The sequence below is a fragment of the Ascaphus truei genome, chromosome 11, assembly GCF_040206685.1.
Source record: "Ascaphus truei isolate aAscTru1 chromosome 11, aAscTru1.hap1, whole genome shotgun sequence".
Lineage (NCBI taxonomy): Eukaryota > Metazoa > Chordata > Amphibia > Anura > Ascaphidae > Ascaphus > Ascaphus truei.
In genome coordinates this window covers 33747526-33766536 of record NC_134493.1, presented here as the reverse complement: position 1 = coordinate 33766536, position 19011 = coordinate 33747526, and the positions used below count along the sequence as shown (strand labels likewise).

At 45.1% G+C, this 19011-nt stretch overlaps 2 protein-coding genes across 3 annotated transcripts in view; both read left to right on the top strand.

Annotated features, from left to right (window-relative positions):
* The window catches only part of INTS1 (integrator complex subunit 1), a 60042-nt gene extending 58709 nt beyond the window's left edge, over positions 1-1333 (top strand). For both annotated transcript variants that reach the window (XM_075565564.1, XM_075565565.1), the window contains 2 exons: positions 204-313; positions 1108-1333. In XM_075565564.1, the coding sequence (XP_075421679.1) occupies positions 204-313; positions 1108-1220 (223 nt within the window). In that variant the 3' untranslated portion in view covers positions 1221-1333. The remainder of the gene's footprint in view (positions 1-203; positions 314-1107) is intronic.
* LOC142463172 (uncharacterized) lies at positions 1222-18982 on the top strand. Its single transcript, XM_075565566.1, has 6 exons — positions 1222-1239; positions 8885-9006; positions 11326-11436; positions 12039-12284; positions 15855-16012; positions 16886-18982. Exons 4-6 carry the CDS (start codon positions 12068-12070, stop codon positions 17246-17248), a joined length of 738 nt encoding a protein of 245 aa, XP_075421681.1. The 5' UTR covers positions 1222-1239; positions 8885-9006; positions 11326-11436; positions 12039-12067; the 3' UTR covers positions 17249-18982.
* Positions 18983-19011: the final 29 nt, after the last annotated feature.

Sequence of the window (19011 nt, the reverse complement as noted above, 5' to 3'; positions counted from 1 at the left end):
TCGCTGCATTTTTGTTATGTCTAATATCATTTCATTTTTCATGTTGGGAATTTGTCTGTTTTCTGCCTCTGTGAGTTACGCACGGAGCATACATGTCTTTGTGCCTTAATTGTGCAACAGACTGATAGAAAGATGCTGTGTGGATTGTGTCATCTGTGGAGCATGTGGGAATGTTGACGTTGATGGTGATTGTCTTTTCCCAGCATTGCTGCCGACTTCCTCCCCACTTTTATGTACTGCCTGGGTAGCAGAGACTTTGAAGTGATGCAGACGGCCCTGCGGAAGCTGCCCGAGTACACCATTCTCTGCCAGGGTAAGAGTTGCCTGCTGACATCTCCTTTTAGTATTGGCTCCTGGTCGTGACGAAGGTTTCTAGAGCGAAACGTTGGCAAAATGCTACCATTACAACGCTTTTAAATACCGCTTGATCGGGCTCCCTGCTCATTCTATGCATGTTGTTTTCATTGGCTTGGCTTTTCCCCAGTTGTTTACGAAATACCAGGGCATTTTTAAATGAAAATAGCAACTGCGTCCCAGTTGCTATTGGAATGCATCTCTGTTACTCCGAAACGTACTACATGATGCAGTCAAACTAGCGGGAGTTAACAGACCTCCGACTTCACTGACTCCCAACGTGTGTCGGGAACGAGAACTTCATTTTATTTTAAAAGCAGATACAGGCATACCCCGCATTAACGTGCGCAATGGGTCCAGAGCATGTATGTAAAGCGAAAATGTACTTATAGTGAAGCACTACCCTTTTGCACTTATCGATGCGTCGGTACAGGTAGGGAGCCGGTATTGCTGTTCAGGATGTGCTGACAGGCGCATGCGTGAGCTGCCGTTTGCCTATTGGGCGAGGGGAATCAGCGCGTCACTACAACGGCGGTCTGTAGGGCAGAATAAGTGTTCGTACTCGCGAAGCGAGCGTATGGAGACGGGTATGGGGCTATTGAAAATATGTCCTTACTCGCGAGTGTACTTAAAGTGAGTGCCCTTAAACCGGGGGGTATGCCTGTATTTTGCTGAAATACCTATGACCTTCCTGGGGCCTGCAGCCCAAGTTGGTCCTCTGTCGCTCACTGTGATGTCTGCTTCACTTTGCAGAGCACGCGGCCGTGCTGCTACACCGGGCTTTCTTGGTTGGGATGTACGGACAAATGGATACCAGCCCGCAGATTTCTGTAGCCCTGAAGGTCCTCCGCATGGAGGCCGCGTGAGGACGCTTCTCTCAAGAACGTATGTGACTGGGAACACAAGCGTTGCCCTATCCCTGTGTATTGTTCTAGTTCATTATTATTATTTTTTTGTATTAAAAACCACCCATGACCTATTTGCCGTGCACTCTTATTAATTGCGACCAGCGCCATTTTTGAGAGCCCTAAAAGCACGCTCTTTTTATTTAGTTATATAGTAGATGAGGTTGAAAAAATACATATGTCCATCAAGTTCAACCTATGCCAAATTTAGACGACAGATACTTTATCCTATATCCCTACTTACAGTATATTCCAGAGGAAGGCAAACAAAAACCCCAGTGACATATCATCCAATGATATATCTATCATAAGGGGAAAAATACATTCCTTCCTGACTCCAAGAATTGGCAATCAGATTACTCCCTGGAACAACATCCTTCCTATGTTTACTTATTTGGCATATCCCTGTATACCTTCCCTTTCTACAAAGATGCCCAACTTTATAGTTGCATAGTAAACTTTTTAAAGATTAAAAAAATATATATAAAAAGGGAATAACTTGCACTTCGCAGTGGCCAGTGCTAATGGGAAAAGCAGAAGAAAAGTTTGGTAGGAGAAAGGACGCAGACATTTGTTCTTTGAGCGAGAGCAGCAGACATTGAGTTGCCGTTTAAACGCCCTGCCAGCGCTAAAAGGGTTGAGCCTTGAGCGATATCCAGCATTTAATTGTGCAGCAGCAGGTGGGGACGACCGTAACAGAACTAACAGGTGGTAAGTGATGGCGTTATGGACACGATAACACTCGCCTGCTTGTTAATCATCGCCCGTTTTATCGACAAAGGTTTGGTCTTGTGGAGTTGAGTTTAGCGCCTCCTATTAGGGGTAGCACAGATACGACCGCAACGGCCCTTCAAAAATGAACCTGCAAGGCCATTAGTCATGAACAGGCCCATTAGTCATGAACACTCTGCCCGTGTGTTTTCTGAGAGCGTTGTCCCGGATCGGAGAGATAAGCAAACGTTTTATTTTCTTTAACGGTGCATGATATATTGGAGCTGCGATTGTAGGAAAACCATGAGCCATTGTGTTTTATATTAAAATATCTTCCTCTTGCATTGTCACATGTGTACACGAGAAACTTGTTTGTAAAAATGACAGAATATATCTGAAAAATATTACTTCTGTTAAATGGCTTTCAATGGAAAGATTGCTGCAGATTTAAAGTTAGCAAATATGTTCTTTAAATGAGCAATGCCCCCTAACTGACCTCCGTTTTCCTTTTGTACAGGATTGGAGCCGGGGGTCTCCTCCAGAGCTGAACCGCACTGTTTCCAGCTCCGGGCACCCTCCTTGGTTTCCGAGATACTGGTAAAGTTAGCGGTATTACTTCCTGGTTCTTAAAGGGGCTTTAAACGGCCGTCCAATAGGAAGCCACGACTGATGTGCAGGCTGAGATTTGGCAGCCATTTTGTTTCCCCTCGGGGAGTTTAAACCTGGTAACTTCACCGGTAAGTATCTCGGGGGACCGGGAGGCCCAGAGCGCTGAAAATATTGGTGTTTGTCTGAAAGAGACCCCCGATCACCACCCTGTAAATAAAACGGGGGGTTAAAAAAAAAATAGAGCAGGAGGATCTGCTCCTTTATAAGCTTTATGTATTTATTTTTTTGACAGAACATTAGTTTATTTACACAAATATGCGGCAACTAGTAACACACAGGCAACCGTTTTTATTGTACTACCCTCATATATGAAAACATTAGGACAAACACATGTATTTTGCACGGCTAAGCATTAGCTTCTAACAGTCCTGTCGTTGCGCTCACCCAACCTGTGTTAGAAAGCAAAAATGGTTAATAAGTATGTTTAAATCCCTGAAGCGCGGAGGCTCTGGATTGACGTGTGATGCGGTAAACTCCTTGGTAGATGTCCCAGTGACAAAAGATGTTAGACTAAGACAGAGCCTCAAACCAACGCCTCCCACTTCAAGGATTAGTACCTTCCTATAAGGTCCCTTCGAATGGCTTGTGGATAGGCCTGGGGTTCTGGCTTGGACACACCTTCACAAAGCATGGTGTGATCTAGCTGTAGTGCAAGGGTGGCCCACCCCAGTCCTCCAGGACCACCAACAGGTAAGGCTTCCAGGATATCCCTGCTTCAGCTGAGATGGCTCAATCAGTGGCTCAGTTGAGGACCACTACCTGTGCTGAAGCAGGGATATCCTGAAAACCTGACCTGCTGGTGGCCCTTGAGGACTGGAGTTGGCCGCCCCTGCTGTAGAGGCCCTCGTATGTCTTCCTCTTACCACGCATGAGGTTCACTGGTTGAACACTAAAGAATGCATCGACTGCGAACTGCTTTCTGTGCCTTACCTTTGAAGTGTAAAGTGCGATTGCTTTGCAGTCCAGACACCGATTTTGTGGCTTTTCACCATGAAGGGAAGTTTCCGTTCTCACTTTTTGCCTTCTGCCGACGACCCAGAACTAAACCGTCCACCTGGCAGGAGATGAGATACAGTTACAGACTAAGATGCCTTGGAAATACCCAGGAGAAGCCACCTCTTGATAACAATGGTAGTTTATGTTCTAAGCCTGTTTAGGGCTCGGCTCTTTGATTTATAAAATGCACCTTTCAAAAGAGGGGTATGTTTCTTTCTGGGACAAATAAGCTGACCTTGTTTATAGACTCGGGTTTGTTGGAAATTGTTATTTATACCTCTTAAAAGAACAATACAAGCGGCAATTTTTTTTGGAACAGGCTTGAAGCAGGGGGCCTTTGGAGCTGAACCCCATTCATTTCATCTCCGGGGCTCCCTGCTTCCAGAGATACTTGCCTCCGCATGGGGCGCTGGTATCTCCTGCAAGTTTAAAGCTCAAGCGTCACGTGGGCCAATAGGATGCCTCACCGGATGACGTCACCGCTTCCTATTGGCCCACAGGGCGCGGGAGCTTTGAAAAGCGGCCATTATGTGATCCCTGCTAGCTGAGCAGAGCGGCCACTGGCACCCCCTATGGAGGTAAGTATCTCTGGAAGCAGGGGGTCTCCGGAGCCGAAAAGAATGGCGGTCGGCCCCAGAGACTCCCTGCTTCTATGGGGATTGCTGCTTTAAAGCAGCAATCCCGACTGATCTGAAGACTAAGGTCCCCTGGAGCTGAACAGTGCTATTTTCAGCCCTGGGGACCCGGTGCTTCCCTAGATACTTGTAGTGTTGTACATATATACATATACATACACAGTGGCGAGAAAGTGTTTTAACCCCTTAGGATTTTCACATATTTCAAACCTAAAATGTTATTATATCTTAATCTAACTCCTAATAATAGAATAAGATAACCCGATCAAACAAATGACACAAAAACATTTTACTTTTTCAAAATGTATTTATCCACAAATGATTCAACATTCAACATCCATGTGTGAAAAAGTATGTGACCCTTTACATTCAGTGCCTGGTGGCGCCCCCTTGAGCAGCAATGACTTCAACTGCGCGTTTCCTGTAACTGCTGGTCAGTCTCTCACGTTTTGAGGCATTTTGGCCCATTCCTCCTTACAGAACTGCTTCAACTCAGTGACATTTGAGGGCTTCCTTTCATGGACATCTCACTTCAGGTCTTGCCACAACATTTCAATGGGGTTTACGTCTGGACTTTGACTAGGCCATTATTAAATGCAGAATTTCTTCTTCTGCAGCCATTCTTTTGTAGATCTGCTTGTATGTTTAGGATCATTGTCTTGCTGCATGAACTACTTTCGCTTCAGCTCATGGACGGATGGCCTGATATTCTTCTCTAGAATCTTTTGATACAATACAGAATTCATGGTTGACAATGATGGCAAGCTGTCCAGGTCCGGAGGCAGCAAAGAAGCCCCAAACCGCCACACTCCCACCACCATGCTTGACAGTTGGGGTGAGGTTCTTCTGTTCGAACGCAGTTTCTGGTTTTCGCTAAACATAACGTTTCTCATTGAGGCCAAAACGTTCTACCTTTTGACTCGTCTGTTCAGAGAACATTGTTCCAGAAATCTTGTGGATCATCTATATGCTCTTTGGTGAACTTCAGACGGCAGCAATGTTCTTTATAGAGAGCAATGGTTTCCTCCTGGCTATTCTTCCATGATCACCATTCTTGCTCAGTCTTTTTCTGATAGTTGAGTCATGAACACTCACATTAGCCAAGGCGAGAGTGGCCTGCAGATCCTTGGATTTTACTCTTGGGTTCTTTGTGACTTCCTGGATGATTTGCCGGTTTGTTCTTGGAGAGATTTTGGTAGCACGACTGCTTCTGGGAAGAGTGAGTGGTCTTGAACTTTCTCCATTTGTCAGACAGTGGATTGGTGGAGCCCCGAATCCTTAGAAATGTTTTTTTTAACCCTTTCTAGACCGGTGAGTATATAACTGCTTTTCTGAGGTTCTCAGAGATTTATTTTGATTTGAGGCATTACAAGTTTCCACACACCTGTATGGTGAAGACCAAACTCACAAAGTTTCTGATGTTTATATAGGGTGGGGCCTCCCAAACTCACACTTGAAGATCTATCTAATTATTTAAACATCTGATTCTAATTATCTCCTTTAATTCCGCTGATAAAACCAGTGTTTAACGTACTTTTGCACATACACTGACTCTTAATTACCAATTGTCTAATTCATACATCATTTTGTTTCAAAAGACATGGAATTGGTTAATATAAACCCTGTTGGATATTTAAGAAAACACTGGTTTTGATTGAAGAAAAGGTTATCATGGAAAAACTATGGAATTTCAGTAATTATCATTGGGGTCACAGACTTTTTCTCGCCACTGTGCATAGCCTCAAATCTCGTGGGGCCAATAGGAAGCCACAGCGTCATGTTGCAGCCTCCTATTGGACAGCTGTTTAAATGTCCATGAAATACACAATTTGATATTTTCGTGAGCCGGCAATAACGCTGTTTAGCTCCGTGTGACATCTAGGTTCAAATCCTGTGAAAATAAACATTTTTGACTTTTGGGACATTGCTGCTTTAATGCATCGACTTGAGTAGAGTATTCTTCACACCTGCAGTTGCACACAATCTTTTAAGACTTTACAAGTTTCCAGACCATAGAAGAAACGGTATAATTTTGTGTACAACTTGACCTATGAAGAGTCCTACATCCTACAATAATATAATAGGGGGAAAATATTTTTTTAAGTTGCATTGTCAAAAAAAATAAATTCTGTTTTAGAAAACTTATTTTGCTTTGTCCCCTTTTTCCTCTTAAACGGACGAACTTATTTATGAAGTGTTCAGCATATCTTCAGGTCGAAGTTACTGAGATGCTGGTCCAGCAGTTAGTGACTTGTAGACAATCTGATTTTAACCAGTATAAACGAGACATAAGATAATTCAAGCAATAATGTTGCCACACCACTGATGCAGGGAGTATTTGTTTAACATGGCAACTGGCACATGCAGCAAGTATTAAGCATTTTCTTCTAATGCAGGAAATATAAAACATATTACCAAAAGAAGTTGATCATGTGTCCCCAAAAGGTTCATAAATAAACTTTTAATTTTACCAAACGTATGTATGTTTTTATTTGACAAACTTCTCCGTGCCTTTCTCTGATAGTATGTTTGTGCAGTTTGTGTGATCAATTGCCTTTAATGTAACAAATGATGGGAAGAAATGAGCACTATATAGAATATAAGATTCACATCATAACCAAGAACAAGCAATGTTACAGTGAGTGTGCAGATGATGCATCCTCTTGGGTACAAAGTCTACACAATTATTGTCCATGAATTTAAACAAAACATTGTACATAAGAAGCACCTGTTGGATAAAATACAGGCATACCCCGCATTAACGTACGCAATGGGTCCAGAGCATGTATGTAAAGCGAAAATGTACTTAAAGCGAAGCAGTGCCTTTTTCCCAGTTATCGATGCTTCGGTACAGGTAGGGAGCCGGTATTGCTGTTCAGGACGTGCTGACAGGCGCATGCGCGAGCTGCCGTTTGCCTATTGGGCGAGGGGAATCAGCGCGTCACTACAACGGCGGTCTGTAGGGCAGAATAAGTGTCCGTACTCGTGAAGTGAGCGTATGGACACAGGGGTATAGGGCTATTGAAAATATGGCCCTACTCGCGAGTGTACGTAAAGCTGCAGTTCAAGCTCCCGGTTTTTTTTTGTTTTTAGTTTTTTTTGTTTTTACTTCAATAGTTTCATGTGGGCAATCTCTACTTACCTAAAGAACTGCATAGCTGCCGGTCAATTCGTTCTCCGTCTATTGATCGGCGAAGTTTGGTGACATCTTTAAATCTGGGGAATGTAAATGGTTGCTATAGCAACAAGCATGCTTTTAAAAATAGAATACAAGAAAATTGGTCTTTCAAACTTGTTGTTTTTTAAAACAGAAAATGCTAAAAGTATTTTTTCTTACTACAGAACTGATTTATTTATTAAAACACACATGCAGGATATTGCTTGAACTGCAGCTTTAAAGTGAGTGTCCTAAAACCGGGGTATGCCTGTAGTGTAATAAAGAAGCCACACATGTGGAATGAGTTACTGTGCGACATTTAAGCAGATTGCAAGATACTTAGTTTTTGTTTCCGGTGTTTCAGCTTCCGCTGAAATTGGCCGCCAAATATTGCAGGTCGCGTGGGCCAATTGCTATGTTATTTATTTATAAAAATGTTTTACCAGTAGTAATACATTGAGAGTTTCCTCTTGTTTTCAATTATGTCCAGGGCATAGCGTTCTGATGACAAATAATGCATGGTTACAAATACATAGGTACATAAGTGAACAAGGTATACATTATATACAAGACATAGCATGCACAGGTAAAGATAATATATATTATAGGCATATGTAACAGTTACAGACCAGATAAAAATGTGAGACAGCTTTAGTTTTTAAAGAATTTAGACTTGTGGTGGCTGAGAGAGTCTCCGGTAGATTGTTCCATTTGTGGGGTGCACGGTAAGAGAAGGAGGAGCGGCCACACTCCTTGTTGAACCTTGGGACCGTGAACAGTCTTGGAGTCAGATCTCAGGTGAAAAGAGCTGACAGCCAGTTTCATTTCTTAGGGGTCTCTGAATGGGGAAGTGTTTGTAAACCAAGTGTTTTTTATCCCCTACCCCTCCCCCCCCCCATCCTGATCAGTGAACCTATAAAATCTAACTTTAAAAATGACATAAAAAATACTTATAGGTGTTAGATTTGGGTGCGAATGGGAATATTTTGGGTAAAAAACGGGGCCTGATGAGACCCCTAAAACATGTCGCTCAAATGAATTCACTTTGGGTCTAGGAGCTTATAGCCATTTGGGGGTGCTCCATGATGTAGTGGCTTTGATTTTTAGAGGAGTCTGCAATCTAGCTGGCAAAGGAATGAAAGAGGATCCCCTCTCCTCTTCCTGTCAAACGGGGCGCCGTGATCGTGCTCTGCTGGGGTGTCTATTACTCAAAGCGTAAAATAACTGCGGCTCTCTGTACATCAATGTGTCAGTAACGTGTGGCCAGGATTCCACACCAGTTGTGGCTGCGCGTATGCTTCTGTATTATAATGGAAAATGGTTTTCGGCTTGCATATGAAACCTCTTGCACTTTGGAGAGGATAGAAAGACTTCGTACCAAAGGTTAATATATGTTGGAAGTTTCTGTACAATTTAATTTACAGGGAGTGCAAGGTTTTTTTATTTTTTTTATCTAGGGCTGAGCTGTGTGTCTACCTGGTAATCTGCATTTAATTGAACAAAGCAGAGTTCTAACAGCCTGTCAGGCGCCGTGGTTCTGGATGAATGGAACCAGTGGACAGCTTGGTAATGTGTGCAGGTGAGTGGAGGTAATTAAATTACCTGCTATTTGTAAGTGATTTGGAATGTCACGCTTTAGATTGTGTTCCAGAGAATCTCTTCCATGTGAAAGTGATCTGGGTTCAAAGCGCTCTGGAGGTAATCCCTGCAGAAGCAGAGATAGTTTTTAATGTGCAGGCAGAATTTAGTTGGATGTGCTGTATTACTGCGGTTCTCAATCTTTTTTTACGTAGTGCGCCCCCCCTGCTAGAAAATATTTCTTCTGCGAACCTCTAATTTTTATTGCTAACAAAACTGTGCGACCGATCCCAGGCAAAATAGTGTCCTGAGCATGTGGGGGGGAACACATGCTTAATAAGGCCCCAAACTGCCTCTCAGTGTGTGCAGGCAGCATGGATGGGGGGGGGGGAGGGTATGGGGAGGTATAGCTGCCAATCACTGGGGGAGCTTCCAAAGTCATGCCCCACAATGCCTTGCTGCTGTGGGTACAAAGCATTGTGGGAGTGACATTGGAAGCTCCTCCATGAGCACTATATCCCCCACGCTAAGGTGCAGTATGGGGCCTTACCAAGTGTGCAGGCCCCACGTGGGCTCAGGAACCCGCTATACTGCCTGGGAGATGCCATTACAGATTTTTTGGGGGACATGCCTTGGTGACCCGCACAAACCCATAGCGGTTCCCGAGCCCCCTGATAGGAATCCCTGCGGTGGTTGAAGACTATCAGACACGTCATTGCTAAATAGAGAGAGTGAGTGATAGCTGGGCACTTGTCTGGCTTTACCCTCTGGCACAAAAGGGGTTAAAAAAATCAGTTTCTAATTTAGATTGTGAATAAGGTCAACGGAATTTTGAACTCTGAGAGCTGATAGGACTTTTGCTTTGTAATGTGATGCAGACCCCAGTAACACTCTAGGGGTTCGTATTTTTTTTAGTTTGTCTCCCCACCTCGCCCCCGCCAGTGTTTATGCTGAGCAAGGCCTGCTCTCCGCTTCTGCAAAGTGGCACCCTCAACTTCTGCAAAGGGTCCCCCCACCCCCACCAACTTCTTGCTTGTGAGGAAAACAGCTACACATTGAAGAAGTTTATCAACTGATTTAATTTGCTTGATTTGAATGAATAAGTAGGATTCCCCAGAGAAGCAGATTTTTGAACCACGCTGATCTGATCTGGGGGTTCCCAGCGCCTAGGGTTGCCAAGTGTCCAGTATTGAACCAGACTGTCCTGTATTTGGACACTGCCCAGTAAAACATTAGAGGTAATACTGGACATGTATGTGTCCGGTATTACCTCACTGGACATCGTGGCCTGACTGGCTTGGGTCTTTCTGTGGGATTTCCCCGAGCAGGGAGAGAGAGCAGGACTGTTGCCAAGGGGCTGGGCAGCTTCCTGCAGCCTGATTGGCTGCTGCTGGGTAATGCAGCCAATCAGGTGGAGGTGCTAGGAGCCTGGGGGTGTGGCCAAGGAGAGGAGGAAACCGCATGAAGCAGAGGGCTGTCTCTCTCAGAGAGAATCGCATCGCACTTTTCCCCATTGTGTCCAGTATTTTTGGAGAAGCCACCTGACGACCCCACCAGCGCCCGAGATTGACACTAGTATAGTCCAAGTTCTTTGGAGCCGTGTGTTACTGAACTATGCATAAAAACTGCGCCTCTAAGTATTATTAAAGGTAAATGTAAAATGCGTAAGCTGCAGTGAATCTAGTTTTGTACTGTCAGGGGCAGCCAACTCCAGTCCTCAAGGACCACCAACAGGTCAGGTTTTCAGGATACCCCTGCTTCACAGGCGGCTCAATCAGTCCCTGCTTCAGCACGGGTGGCTCACTCAGCGGCTCAGTCTTTGACTGATTGAGCCACTTGTGCTGAAGCTGGGATATCCTGAAAACCTGACCTGTTGGTAGCCTTAAACGACTGGAGTTGGCCGCCCCTGCTCCATACATTTACCTCTATTAATGAATGTTGCACTGAGGGACATATTTTCAGAGGACTGAGTGAGTGCATCTCTTCAGTGACAGCTTTTCTTTTTTTCTGGGTCAATGCTGCAGATGCATTAACGAATGAATATTTACTTAGGAATTCAACCCAGGTTCTCAATCACACTTCCCCCTAATTGACTGAAGAGTCTCTTTGAAGTACTAAAAAAATCTAGCTCTCTGGTTGGCAGCACGTGATTGAGGAGAGGGTACCTGGAAGGAAGACTAGGGTACGAAGACCTACAAGTTTTAGTTCACACCTGCATCAGGTGCTTGTCTGATGTGAAGTCCTGGCTGCAGCAGAATTTATGTGGATTATTCGGTAGTAACCATATGGATTTCTGTGTTTTTATTTTATTTTTTTTTAGCTACATGACTCCAGGTTTCCAGGAATCTACGACTCACTTGAGGCCAAATTGCAGCTTTGTCCTAAGAAGAGGACTTCTTCTGCAAGCCTCTCGGATAGATTGTACAAACAGGTAAGGAACATTCTCCTAGAGAACGGGGGCTGCACAACCTGGATATTGTTTTACAGAACTGCGATAGAAACATTGATTTAATTTAGTGAAATAAAAGAGACGGCTGTTTATGTTCCCAATTACTATTTAAAAAAAAAAAAAAAGTACAAGTTGGGAGCAGTCAAAGGGAAAAGACTGTAGGACTGCATGAAGAAATGAAAAAGGAGAGAGACAGTGTCTGCTGATCTCCTTAATATCCTAACCAAACTCCACGCTACCTAGCACCCACTAAGATACTCACCCCCAAACCTTAAGGGATTGACCATACTCAACCCTGAGGTACACTCCGTTCCCACAATGAGCAGCCACTTTACCTTTTGTTTCAACATTGCCCCTTATCCCCTCTAGAGTGTAAGCTCCCAGGATCAGGGCTCTCATTCCCTCTATCTGTTTGCGCTTGTCTGGCCTTATATGTCATTCTGTTTATGTAATTGATGGCACTCTATTCCCCCCATTGTACCTCGCTACGGCATATGTTGGTGCTTTACAAATCAACAATAATAATATTTAACAGTGAACAATTATATTCATTTGTTCTTTTATTGATTTTCCTCTCCCTCTAGCTTCTCTTCCGCCCAGTTGATACCCTACCATGTTTAACCCAGGACACCCGCTGTCCCCGTTGCCAGTCGCCGCTCACATTTTCAGTCCGGGGTACCCAGGTCGGCTGGCATCGCCCTCGCTCTCCAACATCTTCCTCCCTCCCCCCATTTTCGGACTGCAGCTCTTCCAGCCCTGCAGCCCCTCTGATGCCTGTAAGCCTGCTCTGCTGCTCTCCGCACACCTGGCGGCTCTCCGTGATGTCCCAGGTAACTCCCATCAGATGCCTCCGGCGGATCAGACTGATCATATACAGTGGCACAGTGGAGGGGAGCAGAAGGGCATCTGTAGGGGTGCATACATTGGCAGTTATTTAATAAAAGCTTTATAGCAGCACTCCTGCGGATACTTTTTTATTTTTTATAGGTCTATAGCATGGGGTCAGCTCTGGGGGACCCCCTGCTTTCCGAGATACCTACTCCAGCTGGGCTAGTTAGGGCTAACATAATGGCGGCTTAAATGACCCGCATCCTGTGGGCCAATAGGAAGCCATAACATCATCCCTTGCGGCTTCCTGTGGGCCCGCGGGAAATGTAAACCGCAGAGAGAAAGCGCCACCCCCAACGGAGGGAAGAATCTCGGGAAGCAGGGGGTCCCCGCAGCTGAAATCAATGCAGTTCAGATTCGGAGGCCCCCCTTTTTCAAACCTATTTGAAATAAACAAAAAAAATATAGGGTTTCCAGGAGTGCTACTTGAAAGGCCCCGTTTGCCTTTGCATTATTTGGATTTTGACCCTTGCAATGGTTAAACACATTGAAAACATTCAGGCATGTAACAGCTTGAGTAGCTCTTTGTGCTTGTTGAACAGTTTAACGTATGCTTAACCCCTTCGCTGCCAGAGCGGCGTGCAACGCATTGCTGCTGGGGGTTCCTTGTTTTTCAAACATAGAATGCGCCATATAGTTTCATTCCTTCGGGGACAGGTGATGGGTCATCTGTGACCGGACAGAACGCAAACGTGATTTCTGCTGCGTCACAAGCTACTCTTCTAAAAGCTAATTACTAACGGTGGCCATATATTAAAAGGCCTGGCATTTCCATCAATAACACACAAAAAGTACATTTATTCAACACAAATTCAACGTTGAATAAGTTAAAATGAAGACAAAAACATCAGGGGCCATATTTACTGAGTCTCTTGCTATAAGACACCGTACTACCCATTCATGTAACAGTGGTGTGCTCCAGCATAGTAACTATGGGCCAATATAGTCACACTGGCTCCTGTGTAACCCTCAGTAACACCTTGCCTTCCTTTTCACTGACTCTTCCTTCTTTCCTCCGACCTTCTTGCTCCTGTATTTTCCAATGTTTATCTCCTCTTAATTATCTTAATCATCTCCTCCCATGTCCTTTCTTTTAAAGTTCTATTAGTCGGCCAGTTTCATTTCCTAGCGGCTGCCTTTGAGTGGAGAAGTGTTTGTCAATCAAGTGTGTTCTTTCCCCTGATCACACCCTGTTCTTATCAGAGAACCAATACAGATTAGGGGAGGAGAGGAGGGGGGGGGGGCGCGGGCTGTACAAGCACTTGCTGATCACACAGTGACATCACAGAAGGGAGCTGCCAGAAGAAATCAACCCCTCCATCCCCCTACCCCCCACAAAGTTTCAGTTTAATATATAAACTAAAAATAATGTAACTTTCTCCCAAAATAGTCCCTGCTCATCTCCTCCTCTTAAATTCCTCTCCTGGCTTCCCATTAAGTTTCGGATCACCTACAAACTTCTCTGCCTTACCTTTAAGGCTCTCCCCCCATCTGCTCTGATCTCTCGCTGTGCCTCTGCTCGTCTCCTGCGCTCTACCCATAACTGTCTCCTTTCCACCCCTTTCATCTCTACTGTTTTCTCTCGCCTTAAACCCTTTCCCATCACTGCCCCTTACCTAAGGAACTCCCGCACACTCTGTATACGCCAAGCACCTTCTCTCCCCACCTTTAAATCAAACTCTAAACATTTCTCTTAAAAGAAGCATCCCAATAGCCCGCACTCATGGTTACTGTCCCACACCCACAGTCACTCCTACCAACTGTTGTAACCAAGCACTGCCATCTACTGCAATTATTCCCGCACCTGCTGTCTCTGCAAGTCTCCCATCATAAGATTGTAAGCTCTCCAGGGCAGGGATTTCCTTTCCTATTATCTGATTTTGTTTGCATTTACTGTATGTATGTATGTCTTTATGTATATAGCGCCATTAATGTACAAAGCGCTTCACAGCAGTAATACACGTGACAATCATATAAATAACAAATAATACAAATAACACATAATGGGAATAAGTGCTTCAGACATAAAAGTAACATTTAGGAAAAGGAGTCCCTGCTCCGAAGAGCTTACAGTCTAATTGGTAGTTAGGGAGAATGTACAGAGACAGTAGGAGGGCGTTCTGGTAAGTGTGTCTGCAAGGGGCCAAGGTTTATGTATGAGGTTTTAATTATCAGCCATGGAGCTACTCATATGCTTCCTTAAGCAGGTGTGTTATGAAGTGGTTCTTAAAGATGGATAGAGAGGGTGCTGGTCGGATATTGAGGGGAAGGGTATTCCATGCTGTATTATTTCCTGTACTGTCTCTTTTGTAAAGCACTTTGTAGATTGTGGGTGCTATATAAATAAAGATTACCTACAGGTGTCATACTTGGGTAAGAAAAGTAATAATTACTCAGATGAAACTCCTTCAACATGTCACTGGGATTAGATCACTTCGGTCCTAGGAGGGATTGCCCCTTTAAGGCCCTGTGTAGTGTTTGTAGACTCGCAGATAACAGCCAGTGTTCAATATTGAAGCCTAATGCAGGGGAGCTCAACTCCAGCACTCCCGCGCCCCCACTTCCCCCCCAACTGGTCAGGATTTCAGGATATCCCTGCTTCAGCACAGGTGGCTCAATTAGTCCCAGCTTCAGCACAGGTGGCTCAATCAGAGGCTCAGTCTTTGACTAAGCCTCTGATTGAGCCAACTATGCTGAAGCTGGGATATCCTGAAAACCTGACCTGTTGGAGGGGGTGGGGGGGGGGGCTGAGGACTGGAGGAGGGCACCCCCTGGATTAATGCGCGAGATACTGTACCATGTAACAATGAGGGTGTTTGCACACAACACACACAATTAACAGCATCTCTGATTTATAGTACAACAGGAAAAACATTTAAATGAAACTCTTGTGTTAGGGATATAAAATTCCTTTCTAAATAAAGAAAACGCATACAAAACGGACATCGCAATAATAAGGTGTCTTCTGGTTACTGTGACAAACATTCCCGGGAACGGACAACATTATTTTCATTAAATACCGATTCCAAGAACGATTGAAAATGAACCGAATGGTGCATTTCCTAACACATCATGAATGTGTGTACGTGTTCAGAGGAAAACTCACGGCAAGCATAATGCATAATGCATTTCTTCATCTGCTGGCTGGGAACATCTTTTACAGACATAAACTGGATGGTGTGTGCAAAGTGTTAGTAGTTTAAGAAGTCCATTCTTTTCCCACTACGCATTGACCATGCGAGCAGAAACACCACCTTGTTATTCTTTGTTTAACGATTCCAATATTCCCGGCGGGGTCCCATCGCAGTCACGGGCAATGGCGGCCCAGCGCATTAGGCTTGGCAGGTTTCTCAAGCAGAGAAGGGGTTAAAGGTGTATTAGGCAGAGGGACGGTGTGTGTGTGTCTTCAGGATGCCTTCTTACCTGATGACAGAATCCCTCTGTGCATTTAATCCCGGCTGCTCTGGCAGAAGCCTCCGCTTGACTCCTGTTTTGTGCTTTCTTCCCTTCAGGTGAGGATCGCCCCCTGAAGCAGCGCAGGGCCCGCGCTAATTACAGCAGCTGGCAGCTCGACGAACTAGAGAAGGCGTTTCAGGCCACACACTACCCTGACCTCTTCATGAGAGAGGCCCTGGCACTTAAGCTGGACCTGATCGAAGCTCGAGTGCAGGTGTGGTTCAACTGAAGGGAGTAATTACAGTGGGCAAGTCACTTAGATCAGGGGGGCTCAACTTCGGTCCTCAAGACCCCCTCCTCCCCCCAACGGGTCAGGTTTTCAGGATATCCCTGCTTCAGCACAGCTGGCTCAATCAGTCCCAGCTTCAACACAGGTGGCTCAATAGGCCCCAACTTCAGCACAGGTGGCTCAATCAGTCCCTGCTTCAGCACAGGTGGCTCAATCAGTGGCTCAGTCTTCGACTGAGCCACTGATTGAGCCACCTGTGCTGAAGCAGGGATATCCTGAAAACCTGACCCGTAGGGGGGGGGGGGGTCTTGAGGACTGGAGTTGAGCCCCCCTGACTTAGATTATAAACTCTTTTGGGGCAAGGACTCCTCTTCCTAATGTTTGCTTTTGTGCTTGAAGTGTAATATGTATTACACCTCAGCCATGTTATATTGTTGAGTTTATTGTGAAGCACAATGTGGATGGTATTAAAGGTAAACGTATAAATCTCGCTGTGCCCAACAATTAGGTTATGAACTCTATGGGGGTCTGAATATGTTACCTGCATTCAATGTTGTGTGCACGGCGCTGTATAATGTATTATTATTCGTATGTTATAATGGACTGCGCTAGTAATAACGAAAATAAGAACTGCCGGGTCAGAACCAATTTCCTGCTAACAGCTGTAGCCCTGGGGATTGGTGGAGGAATACAGCACAAGGCATAGGCTGCTAGAGAAGGGAGATTTGGGAGTGTCTGCTAATACTGTAGTATTTGGCATGTTCTCGTTAGTTTTTGTTGTCAGTTTGCTAACGAGCACGATGGTGACTTCTAAATAAATGGGACTATGAATAAGTTTCTGCTGTGTGTTGCCATCAGGTTTGGTTTCAGAACCGCAGAGCAAAGATGAGGCGGCAGATAACGCAGGGTCGTCCCGTCACGTACCCAGGGGAGAGCAAAATCCCAGACCGCGAGGCTGGAGAAGGATCAGAGGACGGCTCTTCCGAGGAGGCAAATCCTTCCAACAATGGCCAACCAGAGCCTGCAGCCCGTGTGAGCACAGCATTACAGAAAGGAGGGGGCAGAGAGGGGCGGAGGACGTGCAGCATCGCCACACTGCGGGCAAAGGCTCGAGCGCACGAGGCTGGGATACAGAGCTCGGCGCGGCCAAAGCAAAGTGCACAGGACCTGAAAGTGACATCAGAACCAACAGCAAAGATACAATGTGTGAAGCAAAGATAACAAAGAAATGGTCATCTCTCTAGCACCAAACACACCATCACTGGCTCAGGATACAGTCTATAGAGGTTCAGGGTGGATTTGTTTCTCGTCCTGCTCTATTATACAAACATAACCACCGCACCCAGCAAAAAGGAGTGGAAATCCAGGATTGTATCGTGTTACACAGGCAAGGGCGGCCCAGAGCCTAGATTTTCCGAGTTCTCTCAATCAGAGAAGGGGTTAAATAAAGGTGTATTAGGCAGAGGGACACAGTGTTCCTTTTTTCATGCATGGGCTGGTGACAGAATTCCTCGATCCAAGTCAGCTGGCCGGTTTGGGTTGTCTGTCTGTCTGTCGGTTTTGCTGCTAAGGCCTACACTTTACATGGAAGAGTCCCCGAAGATGTCTGCCCGTGGCACACATGCGCACACAGCTGGAGGTTGAATGTTTGTGCCGAGCATACACACCACACACTAGCCAGTATCCTGAAAGTCTGATTCACATACACCAGCAGTGGGAAACTCCCGTCCTCAAGGGCCACCAACAGGTCAGGTTTCCATGATATCCCTGCTTCAGCACAGGTGGCTCAATCAGTGGCTCAGTCTTCCACTGCACCACCTGTGCGGAAGCAGGCATATCCTGAAAACCTGACCTGTTGGTGGCCCTTGAGGACCGGAGTTGCCCACCCCTGGTGAACACACTTTTACAAACGTGTAACTCCATGTTTGCATGAGATTGTAATGTCCTCGTTTCCATCTTTCTATACAAACACAGGGCTGTTTGTGACACAAAACAATGTATTGCAGACTTGTCAAATGTCCTCATCATTTGGAATCGGTGTCATTGATATTAAGGATCAATATTCTAATTCAGGGGTGCGCAAACTTTTCAGTCTGGGCCCCTCGGCCCGCGCACCCCCCTTACCTGGTGTCCGGGTCTTCTGCCATGGCAACATGACTTCATGTGACCCCGCGGCGCTGGAAACCGCCGGAGACCAGGTAAGGGTTAATTTAAATGCCTTGGGGAAGAGTGGCATCACCCCCCCCCCCCCCTCTTCTAATTGACTTCAATGCAGCCTCCCTGATAAAAAATAAATAAATAATCAGTAGTTGAGCTATTAAAATTAATATATATATTTTTTGTTGTTCCAGGACACTGAAATTACACTAATTTGGGGTGTTTTGGAGGTTGACTTTTCCGGGTCGCAAGGCTCGTTTAGATTTCAGTTTAACAAATTCTAAGTGCGTGTGACCGTGTGCGAGGTTACATTGTGAGCTCATTAGGATAGGGGGTCAGAAAACCAGTGCTGTATACATCACCAGCATTTTATTGTAAATAAAGGATTACGGCTATATTTATATGATTGTCACGTGTATTGCTGCTGTGAAGCGCTATGTACATTAATGGCGTTATATAAATAAAGACATGCATATATTAATACTTGACCTGTTGCTTCCATTCGTTCTTGAATGGCAGATTAGAACACATGAAGAGGCAAGTATTTTGGGAATGTATTTCACACGTACTCGACACAACTAGGTGAGGAAATATCGTAGAACCCTGTGAAATGACTCATGTCAGCAGCACATATACAGTAATTAACATTCCCATTACCTTGACATCATGCTTCTATTTCAATGTATTTAATGTGGAACCTATTCTTTTTTTTTTTTTTTAGCCACTAGAGGGAGCTGAAGCTTTAATAATTACTGCGGAGTAGAACCTTGGACCAGGGGAGGCCAACTCCAGTCCTCTAGGGCCACCAACAGGCCAGGTTTTCAGGA